The sequence below is a fragment of the Miscanthus floridulus genome, chromosome 2, assembly GCF_019320115.1.
Source record: "Miscanthus floridulus cultivar M001 chromosome 2, ASM1932011v1, whole genome shotgun sequence".
In the NCBI taxonomy this organism is placed as follows: domain Eukaryota; kingdom Viridiplantae; phylum Streptophyta; class Magnoliopsida; order Poales; family Poaceae; genus Miscanthus; species Miscanthus floridulus.
In genome coordinates, this window is record NC_089581.1 from 19,951,071 (window position 1) to 19,966,832 (window position 15,762).

Below are 15,762 nucleotides of genomic sequence, written 5' to 3' on the forward strand. Positions count from 1 at the left end.
CATAAGATGGTAACTGATGATACACAACATAATCCAGAATAGAGTGAGTCTTTAAACTAAGTACCTCTAGTATTCTCGCACGTCTCCTAAACCCAGCGCCAAAACCTAGACGCACACAAACTTCTCTCTTCGTCCTAACATATAAAAAGATTTTCATTTTTATAACTAAAACTGTATTGAGATTAACCAAGTTTATAAATAATATTATTAATACCTACCGTAAACATTATTGTTGTTTTATATGAACTTGGTCAGACTTACAAATTTGAACTATTCGATCTTGACCAACTCAACCTGAAATGAGAAAAAAAATTGTAATAAATTATAAAAATATATTTCATTAATTCTCTAATGACACTAATTTGGTATTGTAAACATTATTGTTGTTTTATATGAACTTGGTCAGACTTACAAATTTGAACTATTCGATCTTGACCAACTCAACCTGAAATGAGAAAAAAAAAATTAGTTCTTTAAATTTGAATGAGAGGATGACGGTTCAAAATAAGTTGCGGAACATGCCAGAAAAATCGACAGGGCTTGCGGGCAAGCCCACAGGCCCCAGTCGACCGGGTGTCACCAAAGCAGGCCATTTTAGTGGGCCGCGTCTGTCTGATTCACGTCGTCATCCAGCTGGCTCATCGGTCGGCCCAGGTAAAACCACTGATCCGCAGCCAGCACCTACTCGAAAAACGATGCGCCAAGGCAGCGCCACGCGGCCTCCCCACCGCGCACCAGGAGCCACTAGCTCGCTCCGTCGCTCTCTCTCACGCGCGCGCTCCTGGACCAGGCCTCAACTCAGCACGTGCGTCAGCGGCTCCGCGCACGGGCCACATCTCTCCATGGCGACGCCCATCTCGCTCGCGCGCGCGCCGGCGCCGCTGATCACTCCCCGCGCGTGCAACCCCCGCCAGCTTGTCCACGTGTCGGCGGCGCGCGCCTCTCCCCGGCGCGGAGGAGGGCGCGTCGGTCGCCGCTCCCTGACGGTCCCCGCTGCAGCGGGAGCCTCGGCCTCCTCGCCCGGCTTGGCTCCAGACACCGGCGCGCCCGCGTGGGACGCTCTCGGCGGCGTCTCCGTCCTCGCCACGGGAACAGGCAACGCTGTGGCGCTGACGGACCTGTGGGACTCCACCGAGGTACTCTCTTCCTCCGTCTGGGCTTATGCCCGTCAGTGGTCAGAGCGACTGCCTTGCCTTCCGTAGTTCCGTGTCGTCGTATGCTGACGGACACCTTGCGCGTGCAGGGGGTGGCCGTGGTTGCGCTGCTGAGGCATTTCGGGTGCTTCTGCTGGTGAGGAGACCGAGACGGTTTCTTGTTCGTTCTTCGTTGGTTGTTGCTCGCGTGTAAGCTTTGGCCGTGTCCGTCCATTTCCGCAGCTGGGAGCTGGCCTCTGTTCTCAAGGACTCCATAGCGAAGTTCGACTCGGCGGGGGCTAAACTGATCGCCATCGGCGTCGGAACCCCAGAGAAAGCTCGCATTCTCGCCGACCGGGTATGTGGTGGCCTCGTGCTGAATACTCCTACTCTTTGTGCAGGGTGGTGCGATTGCACACGTGGCTGAAGCTGAAGCCTGCCGAAAACTGAATCTCTGATTCTCTGAATGAGTGCGCATTGCAGCTGCCATTTCCTATGGACTCCTTGTACGCAGACCCCGAGCGCAAGGTGACAATACACTGCAAATTTGAAGGATCGTAACGGGCGACCAGAGGGGGGTGAATGGTCGCGGAAGCCAAAAATTTCTAACAAAAATTTCTAACCCTTCTCCTAAACACAAAACCTGAATAAATCACGTTTTTCAAATCTGGACAGAACTCTATGTACCTAGTAAACCTGATGTGGATGAAAATCCGTAACTCCGATCGACCTAAAAATTTGTCAGATTAAACTAGATGAAATTACGAAACTAACCCAACTGGAATCACATCAATCGGACTTACGGATCTTGAGATAAAAATAAAACAAGCAGACTATGTCAGATGCTGATGAGAATTGTAAAGAACCAATCGAGATGCACAAGATCAATCATTATAGATGAAAGATTAAATTGAGTAATTGAACTTACAAAAGTGCATCTAGCCTCCGCCCGAACATCCTCCCTCTCTTAATCGGAGAGATCAACAAAAACCTCTCACTAGAATTCAAACCCTAGGCTAGACCGGAGAGAGGGAAACTGAACCGTGGAACCCTGGGGCACGAGTACTGTTCACGGGTACTGTTCACGCGTGAATAGTAACTCGCCGGGAGCCCAAAACCTCCTACCCTCTCAACCCTAGGTGCCACATATTTATATCTCCAAAGGGTGGCATGACCTATTTTCACATAACCCCTACGCTAAATAAATCCAACGTAGGGGCGTAAATTCCAATTACGTCCTCCATGGCAAATTCCGCGATGTCCGCGATCCCTCCATCTCCGCGATGTGATCCTCGCGATGTCGCCGCACGACCATCCGAAATCGTATCGCGATCGCTAGAATTTCCATCTTCGGCCAACGCACGCCGCACGAGCGTCCCGGTACGATGCATGGCTTTGTGGCTCAACCAGCGAACCCCGGATTTTGTGGCGTAATCTGGAAACCTCCCTCGACGTCCTCCCACCGTGTAGCCAGGTACAGTAGACGTACACCGCACGATCGCCTGTCCCTCGAACGCAAGCCTCGATCCGCCCTTCTCCGCCCCCACGGTTCTTCGGCACGGCATCCTATCCTCGTTCTTCACTCGTCGCCGCATGTACCTTGTCTCCACCTGTCACCTACAACCACAACCTGCCGAGAGACACGTCACACGCACACCGTGTTGTCAATCGCTCATCACCAAGGTGCTAGCACACCGGCATCTCAATCTCCCCCTTGATGAGTGCATTGACAACACCACACCGCACAAATTTATTGGAACAAAAAAAAAATAAAAAGAAAGAAAAAAAAACAATCTTGATCCCCAAAGACATGGGCTAGCGAAAAAGCTAGACTCGACACAATCAAGACAGAAATTCACTCTCCCCAAAGTGAATCAAAAGCCATATCAATCTCCCAAAAGCAATCTTAGCAGCAAAACAGCAAAACTCACAAATTTCAGCAAAACTCCCCCTGCAAGAATGAACCAGCAAAACTCCCCCTGCAAGAATGAACGAACTCCCCCTGCAAGAATGAATTTGTGCGCTACTCACTCTCCCCCTTGTTGACAAAGCACTCCATCAAGATAAAATGCAAGGAACCAATTTAGAGAAAAGCATGTGAGAAAGCACAAGTTGAAGCTTCTGAGACATATGCCAAATACTTATAAAAGCTAACCAACAACACTAGCTATCCAGAGAAGGAACAATACAATGCCATGACCAATAAAAATTTAGAACTGAAATCTGTTTGAAAACTAATGTGCCAGGCAAAAACATGCACATTCCAAACTCAGTGCAAAGCTGAAGACAAAACATATAGCGAGCTCACACGACAGATACACAGCTTCAGTCAAAGTTCACTGCAATGCCCACAAATGCATTCACTTGTCATATTTAATTCTGACTTTTGTGAGCATGATAAGCAGGGATATGGGAAGCAAGAGTTGTGCCCAGCCAGTTTGTTTAATTTTGTTTATGAGCGAGAACCAGCAGGGACATGGGAAAAACAGAGTTGCGCCCATATTTAAATTTTCAGTAAGGCAAGCAGATCATGAGCTAAATAGCAGAGATATGGGAATTCAGAGTTTTTGCTCACAACCATACTATGCACTCCCGAGTTAAAACTTGTATTGTGAGTTACATTTGCAGTGAAAAACCATTAAAAGAAGCTGACTACCGAACCATGAGCAAGATATATGTCAAGTATTCAACAAGTCACTAGATCCAGAAAAGCAAGCATAGCCCAACATAATTTTTTAAGTATATATCTGTGCTGTTTTCAAAATAAAAATTGGTCAAGCAAAGCATTCAAACCTCTCCAAAAGCATCGATCGCAAACTAGCCAAAACAAGTATAAGGCATATGTAACTGAAGCAACTTACAATGATACTAGAATGGGTAACACACCCTGAACTCACCACGCAAACGTGCAAACGTGGTTTAATCGAGTGGTTTAGTCAGAATATCAGCAAGTTGCTGACTAGTATCAATGTATTTAAGCTTAATATCACCCTTCTCAGCATGATCCCTCAGAAAATGATGACGAACCTCAATGTGTTTCGTCTTAGAGTGAAGCACAGGATTCTTTGCAACACTTATAGCGCTAGTGCTGTCACACAAGAGAGGAACGCGAGAAAACGACAAACCAAAATCGCGAAGGGTAGCTATCATCCATAAAAGCTGAGAACAACAACTAGCAGCAGCAACATACTCAGCCTCTATAGTAGATTGAGCAACATTAGATTGTTTTCTAGAGGACCAAGAAACAAGCGAAGAACCCAAAAATTGACAAGTACCCGATGTAGACTTTCTATCCAAACGACACCCAGCAAAATCAGCATCCGAATAACCACACAAACTGAGAGTTGAAGCAGCAGAGTACCAAAGGCCAAATGCAGGAGTAAATCGAAGATACCTCATTATGCGCTTCACCGCCTGACGGTGAGAAGTCCTGGGGGACGCCTGAAAACGAGCACACATACACACAGCAAAGTGTATATCTGGCCTCGTAGCAGTCAAGTACAGCAGCGACCCAATCATGCTTCGATATTCCTTCTGATCCACGGGCTCTCCGTCCTCATCAGCATCCAAAGCAGCGCTAGTCGGCATGGGCGTAGAAATTGGCTTCGCATCATCCATCGCAAACTTCTTCAGGACATCCTTCGTGTACTTTCCTTGATGCACAAATGTACCTTCCGAAGTTTGTTTTATTTGTAAGCCAAGAAAGAAATTCAGCTCGCCCATCATAGACATCTCAAATTCTTTACTCATCACATCTGCAAACTTTTTCACAAGAGCATGAGAGGAACCACCGAAAATGATATCATCCACATAAATCTGAACTATTAAAGTGTCATTTCCTTGCCTGAGGAGAAAAAGAGTTTTATCAACTGAGCCCATTTTGAACCCGTTTTTAAGCAGAAAAGTTTTCAATCTAGCATACCAAGCACGAGGTGCTTGCTTCAAACCATATAAAGCCTTTTGCAACTTAAAAACACGATCAGGAAAATTGGGATGTTCAAAACCAGGCAGTTGTTTAACATAAACTTCTTCTTCTATAAAACCATTCAGAAAAGCACTTTTCACATCCATTTGATAAAGCTTATATCCACGTGAAGCAGCAAATGCAAGCAAAATACGAATGGCTTCTAAACGAGCAACAGGAGCAAAAGTTTCACCATAATCAATACCCTCTTTTTGAGAAAAGCCCTGAGCAACCAGCCTAGCTTTATTTCTAACAACATGACCATCTTCCCCTTGTTTGTTCTTAAAAACCCATTTAGTTCCAATTGGTTTACAAGAAGGAGGAGGATCAACCAAAACCCAAACCTGATTCCGTGCAAAATTTTCTAACTCCTCATGCATGGCATTGACCCAGTTAGAATCAGATAAAGCATGTCCAACATCTCGGGGTTCAAAAGAGGCAACAAAGGCAGTATGCGCAAAGACACAATAATTTTTATTTTTCATACCTCTGTTCCTTGTCGTGCGTTCATCCAAATTACCTATTATGTTCTTGGCAGGATGACGATTCTGAATGTGTCGTGGTGCTGTACGTTCTGAAATCGCCTCCCCCTCAACTGCAGCCGGTACATGATCAACAGTCGGTGAAGCTGCAGGCTCTACTGTAGATGTACGTGTCGGCGATGGTCCATCCTCCAAAGTGGTGGAGGGCGCCTGCTCAGGCTGGGCGCTAGGCTCCCCCTGCATCGCAGGCTGGGCATCATCGTCATCGTCGTCGTCACATCCATCTTCCTCTTTCTCATCCTCAAAAATATCCTGCCCGATCTCGTCATCACCTGCACACTCAAAAGCAGAAGAAAAACAAGGCATTGTCTCGTCGAAGGTGACCTCACATGTCTCATCGATGCGGTTAGTATCAAGATTAAGCACACGGTACGCTCGCCCTTGCAAGGCATACCCCAAAAATAACCCATCGGAAGAACGCGATTCAAATTTATCCAAATTTCCCTTTTTCAATATAAAACACTTGCAGCCAAAAACTCGAAAGTGGAAAACTTTGGGAGGTCGACCAAATCTCAACTCATAAGATGTTTTTCCCAGAAAAGCTCTCAGAAAAATGCGATTAGCAACATAGCAAGCGGTGTTGATAGCCTCAGCCCAAAAACGTCTAGGAGTTTTATGTTCATCAAGCATTGTCCTAGCCATCTCAACAAGCGTACGATTTTTACGCTCAACAACACCGTTCTGGGGAGGAACGTAAGGTGAGGAAAACTGATGATCTAAACCTTGTTCTGAACAAAAAACTTTCATGCGAGAATTCTTGAATTCCGTACCGTTGTCACTGCGAATTGCTCTAACGGCATTATTTGACAACTCATTTTTCAGCTTCAGAACAAGATCATGAACATGTGAGAAAGCCTCATCCTTAGATTCCAAAAAGAACACCCATGAATATCGAGAAAAATCATCCACAACGACGAGCACATACCACTTCCCACCAGCAAACCGAACACGGGCTGGACCAACAGTGTCCATATGTAACAGTTCACCCGGTCGTCTCGTCATCACCTGAGTCACAGATGCATGAGAAGCAGCAACCATTTTTCCATGTTTGCAGGGAGCACAAATCAAATCCTTTTCAAACTTGAGTTTCGGTAAACCATCAATTAAATCCAATGAACTCAAACGACAAAGCAAATCAAAGCTCAAGTGGCCCAACCGACGATGCCACTTCCAAATCAGGGGGGAACCATGAGCAACTAAACAGCGAGTTTCACCAAAAGATTTAGAAAAATCAGCTTTAAAAATCCGTCTAAAAGGAGAAATCTTGCAAACAAGGTTACCAGCAGAATCAAGAACACGCGAATTTCCTTTCTTAAAACGAACCTCAAAATCATCCTCAAGAAGTTGCGAAACAGACAGCAAATTATAATGCAAATTCTTTACCAATGCGACGTCCTTTAACGTGTATTTATCTGTTACCTTGATACAGCCATGCGCCATTACCTTACCTTGACTTTTATCCCCAAAAGTGATGTTTTCCTTTACGCTCGTGGGGGTGAGGCTGGAGAACCATTTATCATCTCCGGTCATGTGGCGCGAACAACCGGAGTCCATTATCCATATGTCCTCCTCGCCTCCAACCTGCAATCAACAACGAGAGCGAGGGTGAGCTAATGACTCAACACTGGGGTTAGGATAATGTAATGAAAACCAGTGCTGAGCCACTTGCTCAAAAGAAGCATTAGCAAAATCAAAGCTCTCAAAAAAAACGATGAGAACCACGAGGGGGAAAACGTGGTCTGTCATCCCGACGTTGTGCAAGAGCACGAGTACGTGAGCGAAAACCAGAAGAGCGAACAAATGGCTCACGTCTCAAAACAGGACGATCATGAGTACCACGTACAGGGTACTGCTCACATCTAAAAACACGACGATCATGAGTACCACGTGTGGGGTACTGCTCACATCGTTCAGCACGCATCCTCCGATAACAGAACTCATAAAGATGACCATCATGACTGCAAAAACCACAATGATAAAGCTTGCGTGCAGGAGCGAAGGAAGCCTCAGCATTAGAACTAGAAGCAACAAAAACAGGCTTAGCAAAATGATCACAAGAAGAACCATTTGGCTTAGTATTTTGTACACCCTTGAAGTGTTTTGGCTTAGGCACCCAAACCTGCTTTTTAGGAGTAGATCTAGATGTCTCAACCAGCAACCCATCAGAGGTGACACCTAAACCCTTCCTAGGAGGTGGTCCAGTATATTTAGCCAAAGGTGGATTCTTCTCATCAACAGGCGGTCCACTTTTTTCACCAAAAACATGTTTCAAGTCATAACCGGGACCAAAACGCTCACCCCGTTTAATTTGAGCAATAGTCATACCAATTTGAGGCTCACGAATAGAACACCAACCAAGAATAGTTCTCAAATGCTTATTTTCTTCTTCCAAATCAGCAAGTTTGGCCCTTAAATCATTATTTTCAACAACAAAATTAGGACAAGTTAGGCATGAAGGAAGAACCGGACAAGTGTGTTTTTCCAACTCAACAATATGTGATTTAGCAATATTTAATTCAGATCGTAAAGTTGGACAAATCAAACAATCCGGCAAATCAGGACAAGTGTGTTCTTCAAAATTTTTTACCCGACATAAAGCATTATCCAAGTCAACTTTCAGAAGCGGGCAAGAAACACAAGTACCAAGCAAATTCGACCGAGAACGAAGTTCATTTAGTTCAGCATAAAGTTTATCTCGATCATCAACAATGGAAGAATACTTGGTTTGCAATTTAGAAAGCGAAATCATATGAATTGAACATTCTTCACATTCATCAGGTTCAGCAGGATTAGATGCAGCATTTTTTAGAGTAGCTAGTTCAGCACAAGTTTTATCATAATCAGTTTTAAGTTTAGCCAACACTTTATTTTGCTTATGAACAATTTTAGTTAAATTAGCTATTCTTTGTTCTGCAGAAGTATCTACCTCATCATCAGAAGTTTCATCGTTGCTGTCGGTTGATGCATCACCCTCCAAGGCCATAGTACATATCCCACCATTGATGCCGGCGTCAGTGATGAAGCAAAGTCCGTCTGTCTTCTTCTTGGGTGTCTCATCCTCGGAATCTGAATCGCTGGAGTCTGACGAGCCACCTGAAACATACTGTCCAAGAGAAGATAACAAAACATTTGCAGCCTTAGCGACTTGCTTGTCAGAGTATTTTTGTCCGCCTTTCTTCCATTGCTTATCCTTCTTCTTCTTCCTCTCCCTGAACTTCTCCTGGCGCCTGGAGGAGTTATTGCCCTGCTCAAAAGATCTCTGCTTGTTTGGGCAATCAGCAGCAAAGTGTCCTCGCTCACCACAGTTGAAGCAGCCATCTGAACGTCTTCTATTACGCCTGTTGTCATACACACGCTTAAACTTGTTGGAGAGCAGTACAAGCTGATCATCATCTAGCACCTCCAACTCCTCATCTGCAACATGACACAAAGAAGACAAAGCAAAACTGGAAACATTTGGATTAGCATTAGTGTTAGTCTTATTTCCAGAAACCAAAGCCATTGGAACGTCAGAAGAAGAAGCAGCTGTGGGATTTTTCAATTTACGCTTAGAAACAATTTCAATCTCTTTTGATTTGAGCTTACTGTAAAGCTCATCAGTGGTGAGAGTCTCATAACCTACAGATTCAACGATCGCCTCAACTTTCATATCCCATTCATCATTAAGTGAATGTAATAATCTGAGAGCCCTAGCATGATCATCATAAGGCATATTGCTATTCATGGCCTTCATCTTATTAACAATCACTTGAAAACGTGCAAACATGTCATCAATAGACTCACTAGGCAATTGGCAAAAAGCATCAAACTCTTTTCGGTGAATCTCAAATTTTCGGTTTTTCACAGTGTTTGAGCCTTCATGATATTTTCTAAGTTTCTCCCAGATCTGATAAGCGAGATCTTCACTAGAAACCCGATCATATTCAGTTTTACAAATAGAAGCCTGTAAAATAGCAACAGCACGATGATTTGTTTCAAGAAGCCCGATCTCAGCGGCGTCAGTCGGTTCCTCAGCTGGAATCACATATGTGGCATTTTGTGTGATTTTCCATAGCTTCAGCGACTTGCCTTTGAGATAGTTGGTCATACGTGCCTTCCAGTAATCATAATCAGTCCCATCAAAAAACGGAGCGCGAACATCAAACTTTTCATTGGTCGCCATAGCTTTCAGCACCGATTAAGGTATAGAAAACCTAAACTGGCTCTGGTACCAATTGAAGGATCGTAACGGGCGACCAGAGGGGGGGTGAATGGTCGCGGAAGCCAAAAATTTCTAACAAAAATTTCTAACCCTTCCCCTAAACACAAAACCTGAATAAATCACGTTTTTCAAATCTGGACAGAACTCTATGTACCTAGTAAACCTGATGTGGATGAAAATCCGTAACTCCGACCGACCTAAAAATTTGTCAGATTAAACTAGATGAAATTACGAAACTAACCCAACTGGAATCACATCAATCGGACTTACGGATCTTGAGATAAAAATAAAACAAGCAGACTATGTCAGATGCTGATGAGAATTGTAAAGAACCAATCGAGATGCACAAGATCAATCATTATAGATGAAAGATTAAATTGAGTAATTGAACTTACAAAAGTGCATCTAGCCTCCGCCCGAACATCCTCCCTCTCTTAATCGGAGAGATCAACAAAAACCTCTCACTAGAATTCAAACCCTAGGCTAGACCGGAGAGAGGGAAACTGAACCGTGGAACCCTGGGGCACGAGTACTGTTCACGGGTACTGTTCACGCGTGAATAGTAACTCGCCGGGAGCCCAAAACCTCCTACCCTCTCAACCCTAGGTGCCACATATTTATATCTCCAAAGGGTGGCATGACCTATTTTCACATAACCCCCTACGCTAAATAAATCCAACGTAGGGGCGTAAATTCCAATTACGTCCTCCATGGCAAATTCCGCGATGTCCGCGATCCCTCCATCTCCGCGATGTGATCCTCGCGATGTCGCCGCACGACCATCCGAAATCGTATCGCGATCGCCAGAATTTCCATCTTCGGCCAACGCACGCCGCACGAGCGTCCCGGTACGATGCATGGCTTTGTGGCTCAACCAGCGAACCCCGGATTTTGTGGCGTAATCTGGAAACCTCCCTCGACGTCCTCCCACCGTGTAGCCAGGTACAGTAGACGTACACCGCACGATCGCCTGTCCCTCGAACGCAAGCCTCGATCCGCCCTTCTCCGCCCCCACGGTTCTTCGGCACGGCATCCTATCCTCGTTCTTCACTCGTCGCCGCATGTACCTTGTCTCCACCTGTCACCTACAACCACAACCTGCCGAGAGACACGTCACACGCACACCGTGTTGTCAATCGCTCATCACCAAGGTGCTAGCACACCGGCATCTCAAAATTTATCTCAACTATTGGAGAGCATGGTTTGCCCGATTGCAATCCTCTGTGTATGAATGCACTAAAGTGGCAACTCATTCTTTCAGGCTTACAACGTGCTTGGACTGTACCATGGTTTGGGTCGGACGTTCTTCAACCCAGCTAGTGTAAGTAACTGCGCATCATCGTTTTCAGTTGAGCAGTGACCAGTGAGCAGTGAGCACTGCTGCTCTTGTCTTTGCTACCGTTCGTGCACTTCTTCCAATTGCGCACTGGTGACATGACTTACGCTGCATCTGATTCTACATACGAAGGCAAAGATATATTCGAGGCTCGACAACATCAAGGAGGCGACCAAGAACTACACGCTGGAAGCCACGCCCGCCGACCTCACCGGCGTCCTGCAGCAGGTTGAACCGTTAAATTCGTCGTCTGCGCTCTACGGTGTGCCTGCATCCATAACCTGAAATACTGAAGGATCTCATCAGCTGCTCGTTTCTCGTTTCTCTCCAGGGTGGAATGTTCGTGTTCAGAGGGAAGGAGTTGCTGTACTCGTGGAGAGACGAAGGCACAGGCGACCATGCTCCTCTGGACGACGTGCTCATCGCCTGCCGCAAAATTCCAGTCGCTTGACCCTAAAAAAAAATTCCAAGTCGCTTGACCTGTTATTTCTCGTCACACCCGGACTCTGCCAGCGTCTGTCTATGTGCCCGATAGGCCGATACTGCTGTACGTACTATGGCTAGACTGAAACCCCCTGGTTTCGTTCATCCATCAAATGCAGTATTGCAGTTCCAGCGAAACGAAACAGATACTGTATACTACGGAAATAGCGAAACAGATACCTGTTTGGTCACACAAATTCGTGCGTCTTTGGTCACTCAAATCCTTGTGTTCTTTGCTACCTGTAAGGATCTGATTCCAGCAGCATATTACATATTAACCCAGCATGTTCAGGCGCTATCTAGGAAATACCATAAAAAAGACGAAAACTGCCATATATCTGCTTCGAATTTGGTTCTTTATGAATGTGTAAACTCCACACATGACACATGTACACTAACCGGGATGATTTTTTCATCAGGAAAAAAAACGGCAGGAAGAAGTGAAGAACCCAAAGTCTCGAAGAACCTGCTGTCTACCGCGTGCCTCGTGGCCACACGCCCACGCCTCACGGCTCCCGCCCCCGCCGCCAGCCCGCCACCCACAACCACGTCCACCGCAACGGTCAGTTCCAGCCCTCGTGCGTCCTCCTCCAGTTCCACCGTCGCCTCTCCTCCCGCGGTTAGGGACTTAGGGTAACGCCGCGTGTCTCCAGTCGCAAACTCACAACCATGGCCGCACCGGCGGCCGCCTCGCTAGTCGCACGCGTCTCCCTCCCGCCGCGCCTTCGCCCAACCGCCGCTTCTCCCCTTGGCCCCTCTGTCCACGGTCCCCGCAGCCGCCGTCGGCACCTCCGTTTCCGCCGTTCACCATCATCGTCGGCGGGGACTGCGGCCGCGAGCTCCCCATCCGTGCCCTCCTCTTCCCCGGAGACCCCCGGGTCAGGTATTGGCGATGCCCTCGGTGATGTCGAAATCTACTCTGCGGCCACCGGCGAGCCCGTCCTGTTCAGGGACCTGTGGGATCAGAACGAGGTAGAGATGCCGTGTTCGAGCTTCGTCAATTTTGCTTCAACTAGGGAGATTTCTGTCGTTATATTTAGGCAACGACTACTTAAAGCTTTGCAATCTAGAAGGTCGACTCAACAAATCAGCCTCTTTTGCAGATTGGAAAGCACTAAAAACCGTTTACACAAAATAATCCAGCGGCACTGCGAGAACTTCACATGAATTTGATGCTACCGCCTACATGTACATGAATAACCCAGCGCTTGATTATCTATATGCAGGGAGTGGCTGTTGTTGCACTGCTAAGGCATTTTGGGTGCCCTTGTTGGTGAGCGAGGATGCTTCTTTGTATTTTGCTTAGCTTGTATAACATCTATGTTATTTAGTCAATTTCTTGAGCTAACTGTCAGCTCTGATTATGCCCCCATGTAGCTGGGAGTTGGCCTCTGTTCTTAGGGACACAAAAGAGAGATTTGATTCTGCTGGAGTAAAACTGATTGCTGTTGGTGTTGGCACTCCAGCTAAAGCCCGTATTCTTGCTGAGCGCGTATGCATACGTTATATCTTGTAACCTAGTTTTAAATCTTTGGACACACACAGACACACTGAATCTAACATATGACATCATGCATGTCACAAGTCTGTTTTCAGGCTCTGAATTTTGACCAAATAACTTGTTGTTCTTGTTTATTGGTTTGCTAGACAACAAACTTCTAACGAGCATGAGAGATAAACATGCCTATCTGTTTTAATTTGTTTTCGGGCATCCTGCAAAGAACTTCCAACCATAATTTACTCTAAAATTCGTTTCATGCAGTTACCCTTTCCGTTGGAATACCTCTATGCAGATCCTGATCGGAAGGTACTAATCCTGTGCTCACCTATTTATGAACCAATTGGATGTTGCCATAAAGTCTAAACCATACCTCTATGTAAAACATGGTATGATTTGTCTGTTGAATGTACTGGTTCCTTTTGTATGCATTTATGAAACCTAGAGATGTCTCCTGATCATTTATTTACAAGGGTTTGCTTGCTATTTTGTTGTCTAGAACTCCAGGATTGCACTAGCAGGACCCGCTCCATAAAAAAAATATAATTACTATTTTGAGACGAAATATATTTCCATTATGGCTAATCAGATGACAATATGAAATGTGAATCTGAAAGGTGAATGCATTTTTTTTCAGTTTAGTAAATGGAGAAGTAATGTTGGCAGTTTGTTGACGAATTGACTGACTTGTATAGCTGCACAGCATTATTTCTGTTTTCTAATTGTTACATACGTTCTTGTAAATTTCTCTGTTAGCAGTTTGTTGACAAATTGACTGACTTGTAGCTGCCCAACATTATTTCTGTTTTCTAATTGTTACATACATTCTTGTAAATTTCTCTGTTGGCAGTTTGTTGATAAAGCTGTGATTCCGCTTAATAGGTGTACCACGAATGATGCATCTCTTATTCACCTTATTTACCCCAACTTACATGTTAACTATCTCTCTGAAAAAAGCTTTTGTGATAGGTGTTGAATGAGCTAAATGCATGGACATACCATACCATATTTCATATTTGGTACATAGGGACGTTCTATCAGAAATTTGATTCTGTTGATAGCTTTTCTTTCTTCATTTCCTAAGTTCTCAACTCCAATCGAACCTTTTTCAGGCGTATAATCTCTTGGGTCTATATTTTGGTGTTGGTCGCACATTCTTCAATCCGGCCAGTGTAAGCATCAATTGTGTATCAATGATTTTACACTTGCAGTTGGTTTGTTATGAGATGTGTAATGATATAATAATCTTAAACATCTGAACACATTTTCTCAAGGCGAAAGTGCTTTCACGGTTTGACTCCCTTAAGGAGGCGGTGAAGAATTATACAATCGAAGCCACCCCAGATGATAGGGCAGGTGTCCTACAACAGGTTAGATTATTTCCCAACACTTAAAATGGCTTCTGCCACCTTAAGCTGAACTTACCTTTGCAATTTAACACAAAATCTTGATTCATGGAACTGTTTGTTTCATATGTGTTTTAGGGTGGAATGTTTGTGTTCAAAGCTAAAGAACTGTTGTATGCAAGGAAAGATGAGGGCACAGGCGACCATGCACCTTTGGATGATGTGCTCAATATTTGCTGCAAAGTTCCTGTAACCTAACCTGGTATTAGGGCCGATTCCTTTCCCATCGTTACACAGATCACTTGAGCTTTCTTTATTAGTGATCTCTTATTTGCAGCCTTGTTACAAAAAGGACAATGAGAATATACTTGTAACATGCATATCGTCTTCATCCATTCTCTTTTTGGCATCAACAGATCCCTTTCTTTGTTCACAAGCTGGGCATGGTTCTATATGTTCTGCCGGTTCCCTGCATGCCAATTGTTGCATAATAACCTCATTAGAGCATCTCCAAAAGTACCCTATATGTCTTCCCCATCTTTGGGCACTTGGCAAATCTTCTCCCTCCACGCGTAAAAATGCGCGCACGGTAGTCTCGTGCATCCAAACTTCCCCACGACATCTCCTTCCCGCGACTACTTCCCGTGCGAGTTTCCTTCGCGCCATCGTTGAGGTTCTGTCAGGGGAGCGGATCTGTGCCGTCAGCAAGCCCGTGCGCGAGACGCTGCTCTTCCTGCTGGTGATATGGCACTAGGCGAGTGCGTGGCTGAAAGGGGGACCGTGACGCCAAAGAGGAGGGGGTGGTGAATTAGGCAACTTAAAACTCACTCTAAGCTATGGCCTCTTTTTCTATTCTTAGCAAAACCTATGCAAAAGATAAACTATCTAAATGTGCAACTACGGTTGTTGCTAGTGTGTTGCTATCTTTACCGCAAAAGGAGTTATGCAAACAATGTAAATGCGGAAGCTAAAGAGTAAGATAGAGATATGCAAACTCTCGTCGACGACTCCAGTATTTTTACCGAGGTATCGAGAAGCGCGCAAGCTTCCCCCTAGTCCTCGTTGGAGCCCCTCGGAAGGGCCAAGCTTCCGGTCGGGTAACTCCTTGGATAGCCCGGGCCTTCCCACGCGTAAGTAGGTCTCCGGTGTGCCTTCCGGGAAGCCTCTCCCGGACCGCTCCCCGCCGTCTTCACTATCAAGCTTTCGGCCGAACCGCCGCGGGCCTTGTTCCCTTCGATACACGGTGGCGGCCACACCAC

The 15,762-nt window shown here is 45.5% G+C and overlaps 3 protein-coding genes across 4 annotated transcripts; 2 read left to right on the plus strand and 1 right to left on the minus strand.

The window, feature by feature from the left end:
- Window positions 1-779: 779 nt before the first annotated feature.
- Window positions 780-11,856, plus strand: LOC136538127 (thioredoxin-like protein AAED1, chloroplastic). Its single transcript, XM_066530103.1, has 7 exons — window positions 780-1,136; window positions 1,244-1,290; window positions 1,377-1,491; window positions 1,617-1,661; window positions 11,102-11,161; window positions 11,309-11,404; window positions 11,508-11,856. Exons 1-7 carry the CDS (start codon window positions 843-845, stop codon window positions 11,625-11,627), a joined length of 777 nt encoding a protein of 258 aa, XP_066386200.1. The 5' UTR covers window positions 780-842; the 3' UTR covers window positions 11,628-11,856.
- Window positions 4,541-9,814, minus strand: LOC136513224 (uncharacterized). Its single transcript, XM_066507221.1, has 7 exons — window positions 8,566-9,814; window positions 6,963-7,220; window positions 6,410-6,500; window positions 5,618-5,911; window positions 5,056-5,518; window positions 4,636-4,977; window positions 4,541-4,574 (listed from the first exon to the last, which is right to left on the minus strand). The coding sequence occupies exons 1-7, from the start codon at window positions 9,799-9,801 to the stop codon at window positions 4,541-4,543; spliced, it is 2,718 nt and encodes a 905-aa protein (XP_066363318.1). The 5' UTR covers window positions 9,802-9,814.
- A 143-nt stretch (window positions 11,857-11,999) lies between the features above and the next one.
- On the plus strand, window positions 12,000-14,898 carry LOC136538128 (thioredoxin-like protein AAED1, chloroplastic). 2 transcript variants are annotated; one of them, XM_066530105.1, is made up of 7 exons: window positions 12,000-12,631; window positions 12,886-12,932; window positions 13,037-13,151; window positions 13,422-13,466; window positions 14,127-14,176; window positions 14,270-14,329; window positions 14,432-14,503. In XM_066530105.1, exons 1-7 carry the CDS (start codon window positions 12,329-12,331, stop codon window positions 14,472-14,474), a joined length of 663 nt encoding a protein of 220 aa, XP_066386202.1. In that variant the 5' UTR covers window positions 12,000-12,328; the 3' UTR covers window positions 14,475-14,503. The 2 variants fall into 2 exon arrangements, with proteins under 2 accessions (XP_066386202.1, XP_066386201.1); XM_066530104.1 differs by lacking the exon at window positions 14,127-14,176 and adding an exon at window positions 14,642-14,898 and having other exon boundaries at window positions 12,036-12,631; window positions 14,432-14,527.
- The last annotated feature ends 864 nt before the right edge of the window (window positions 14,899-15,762 follow it).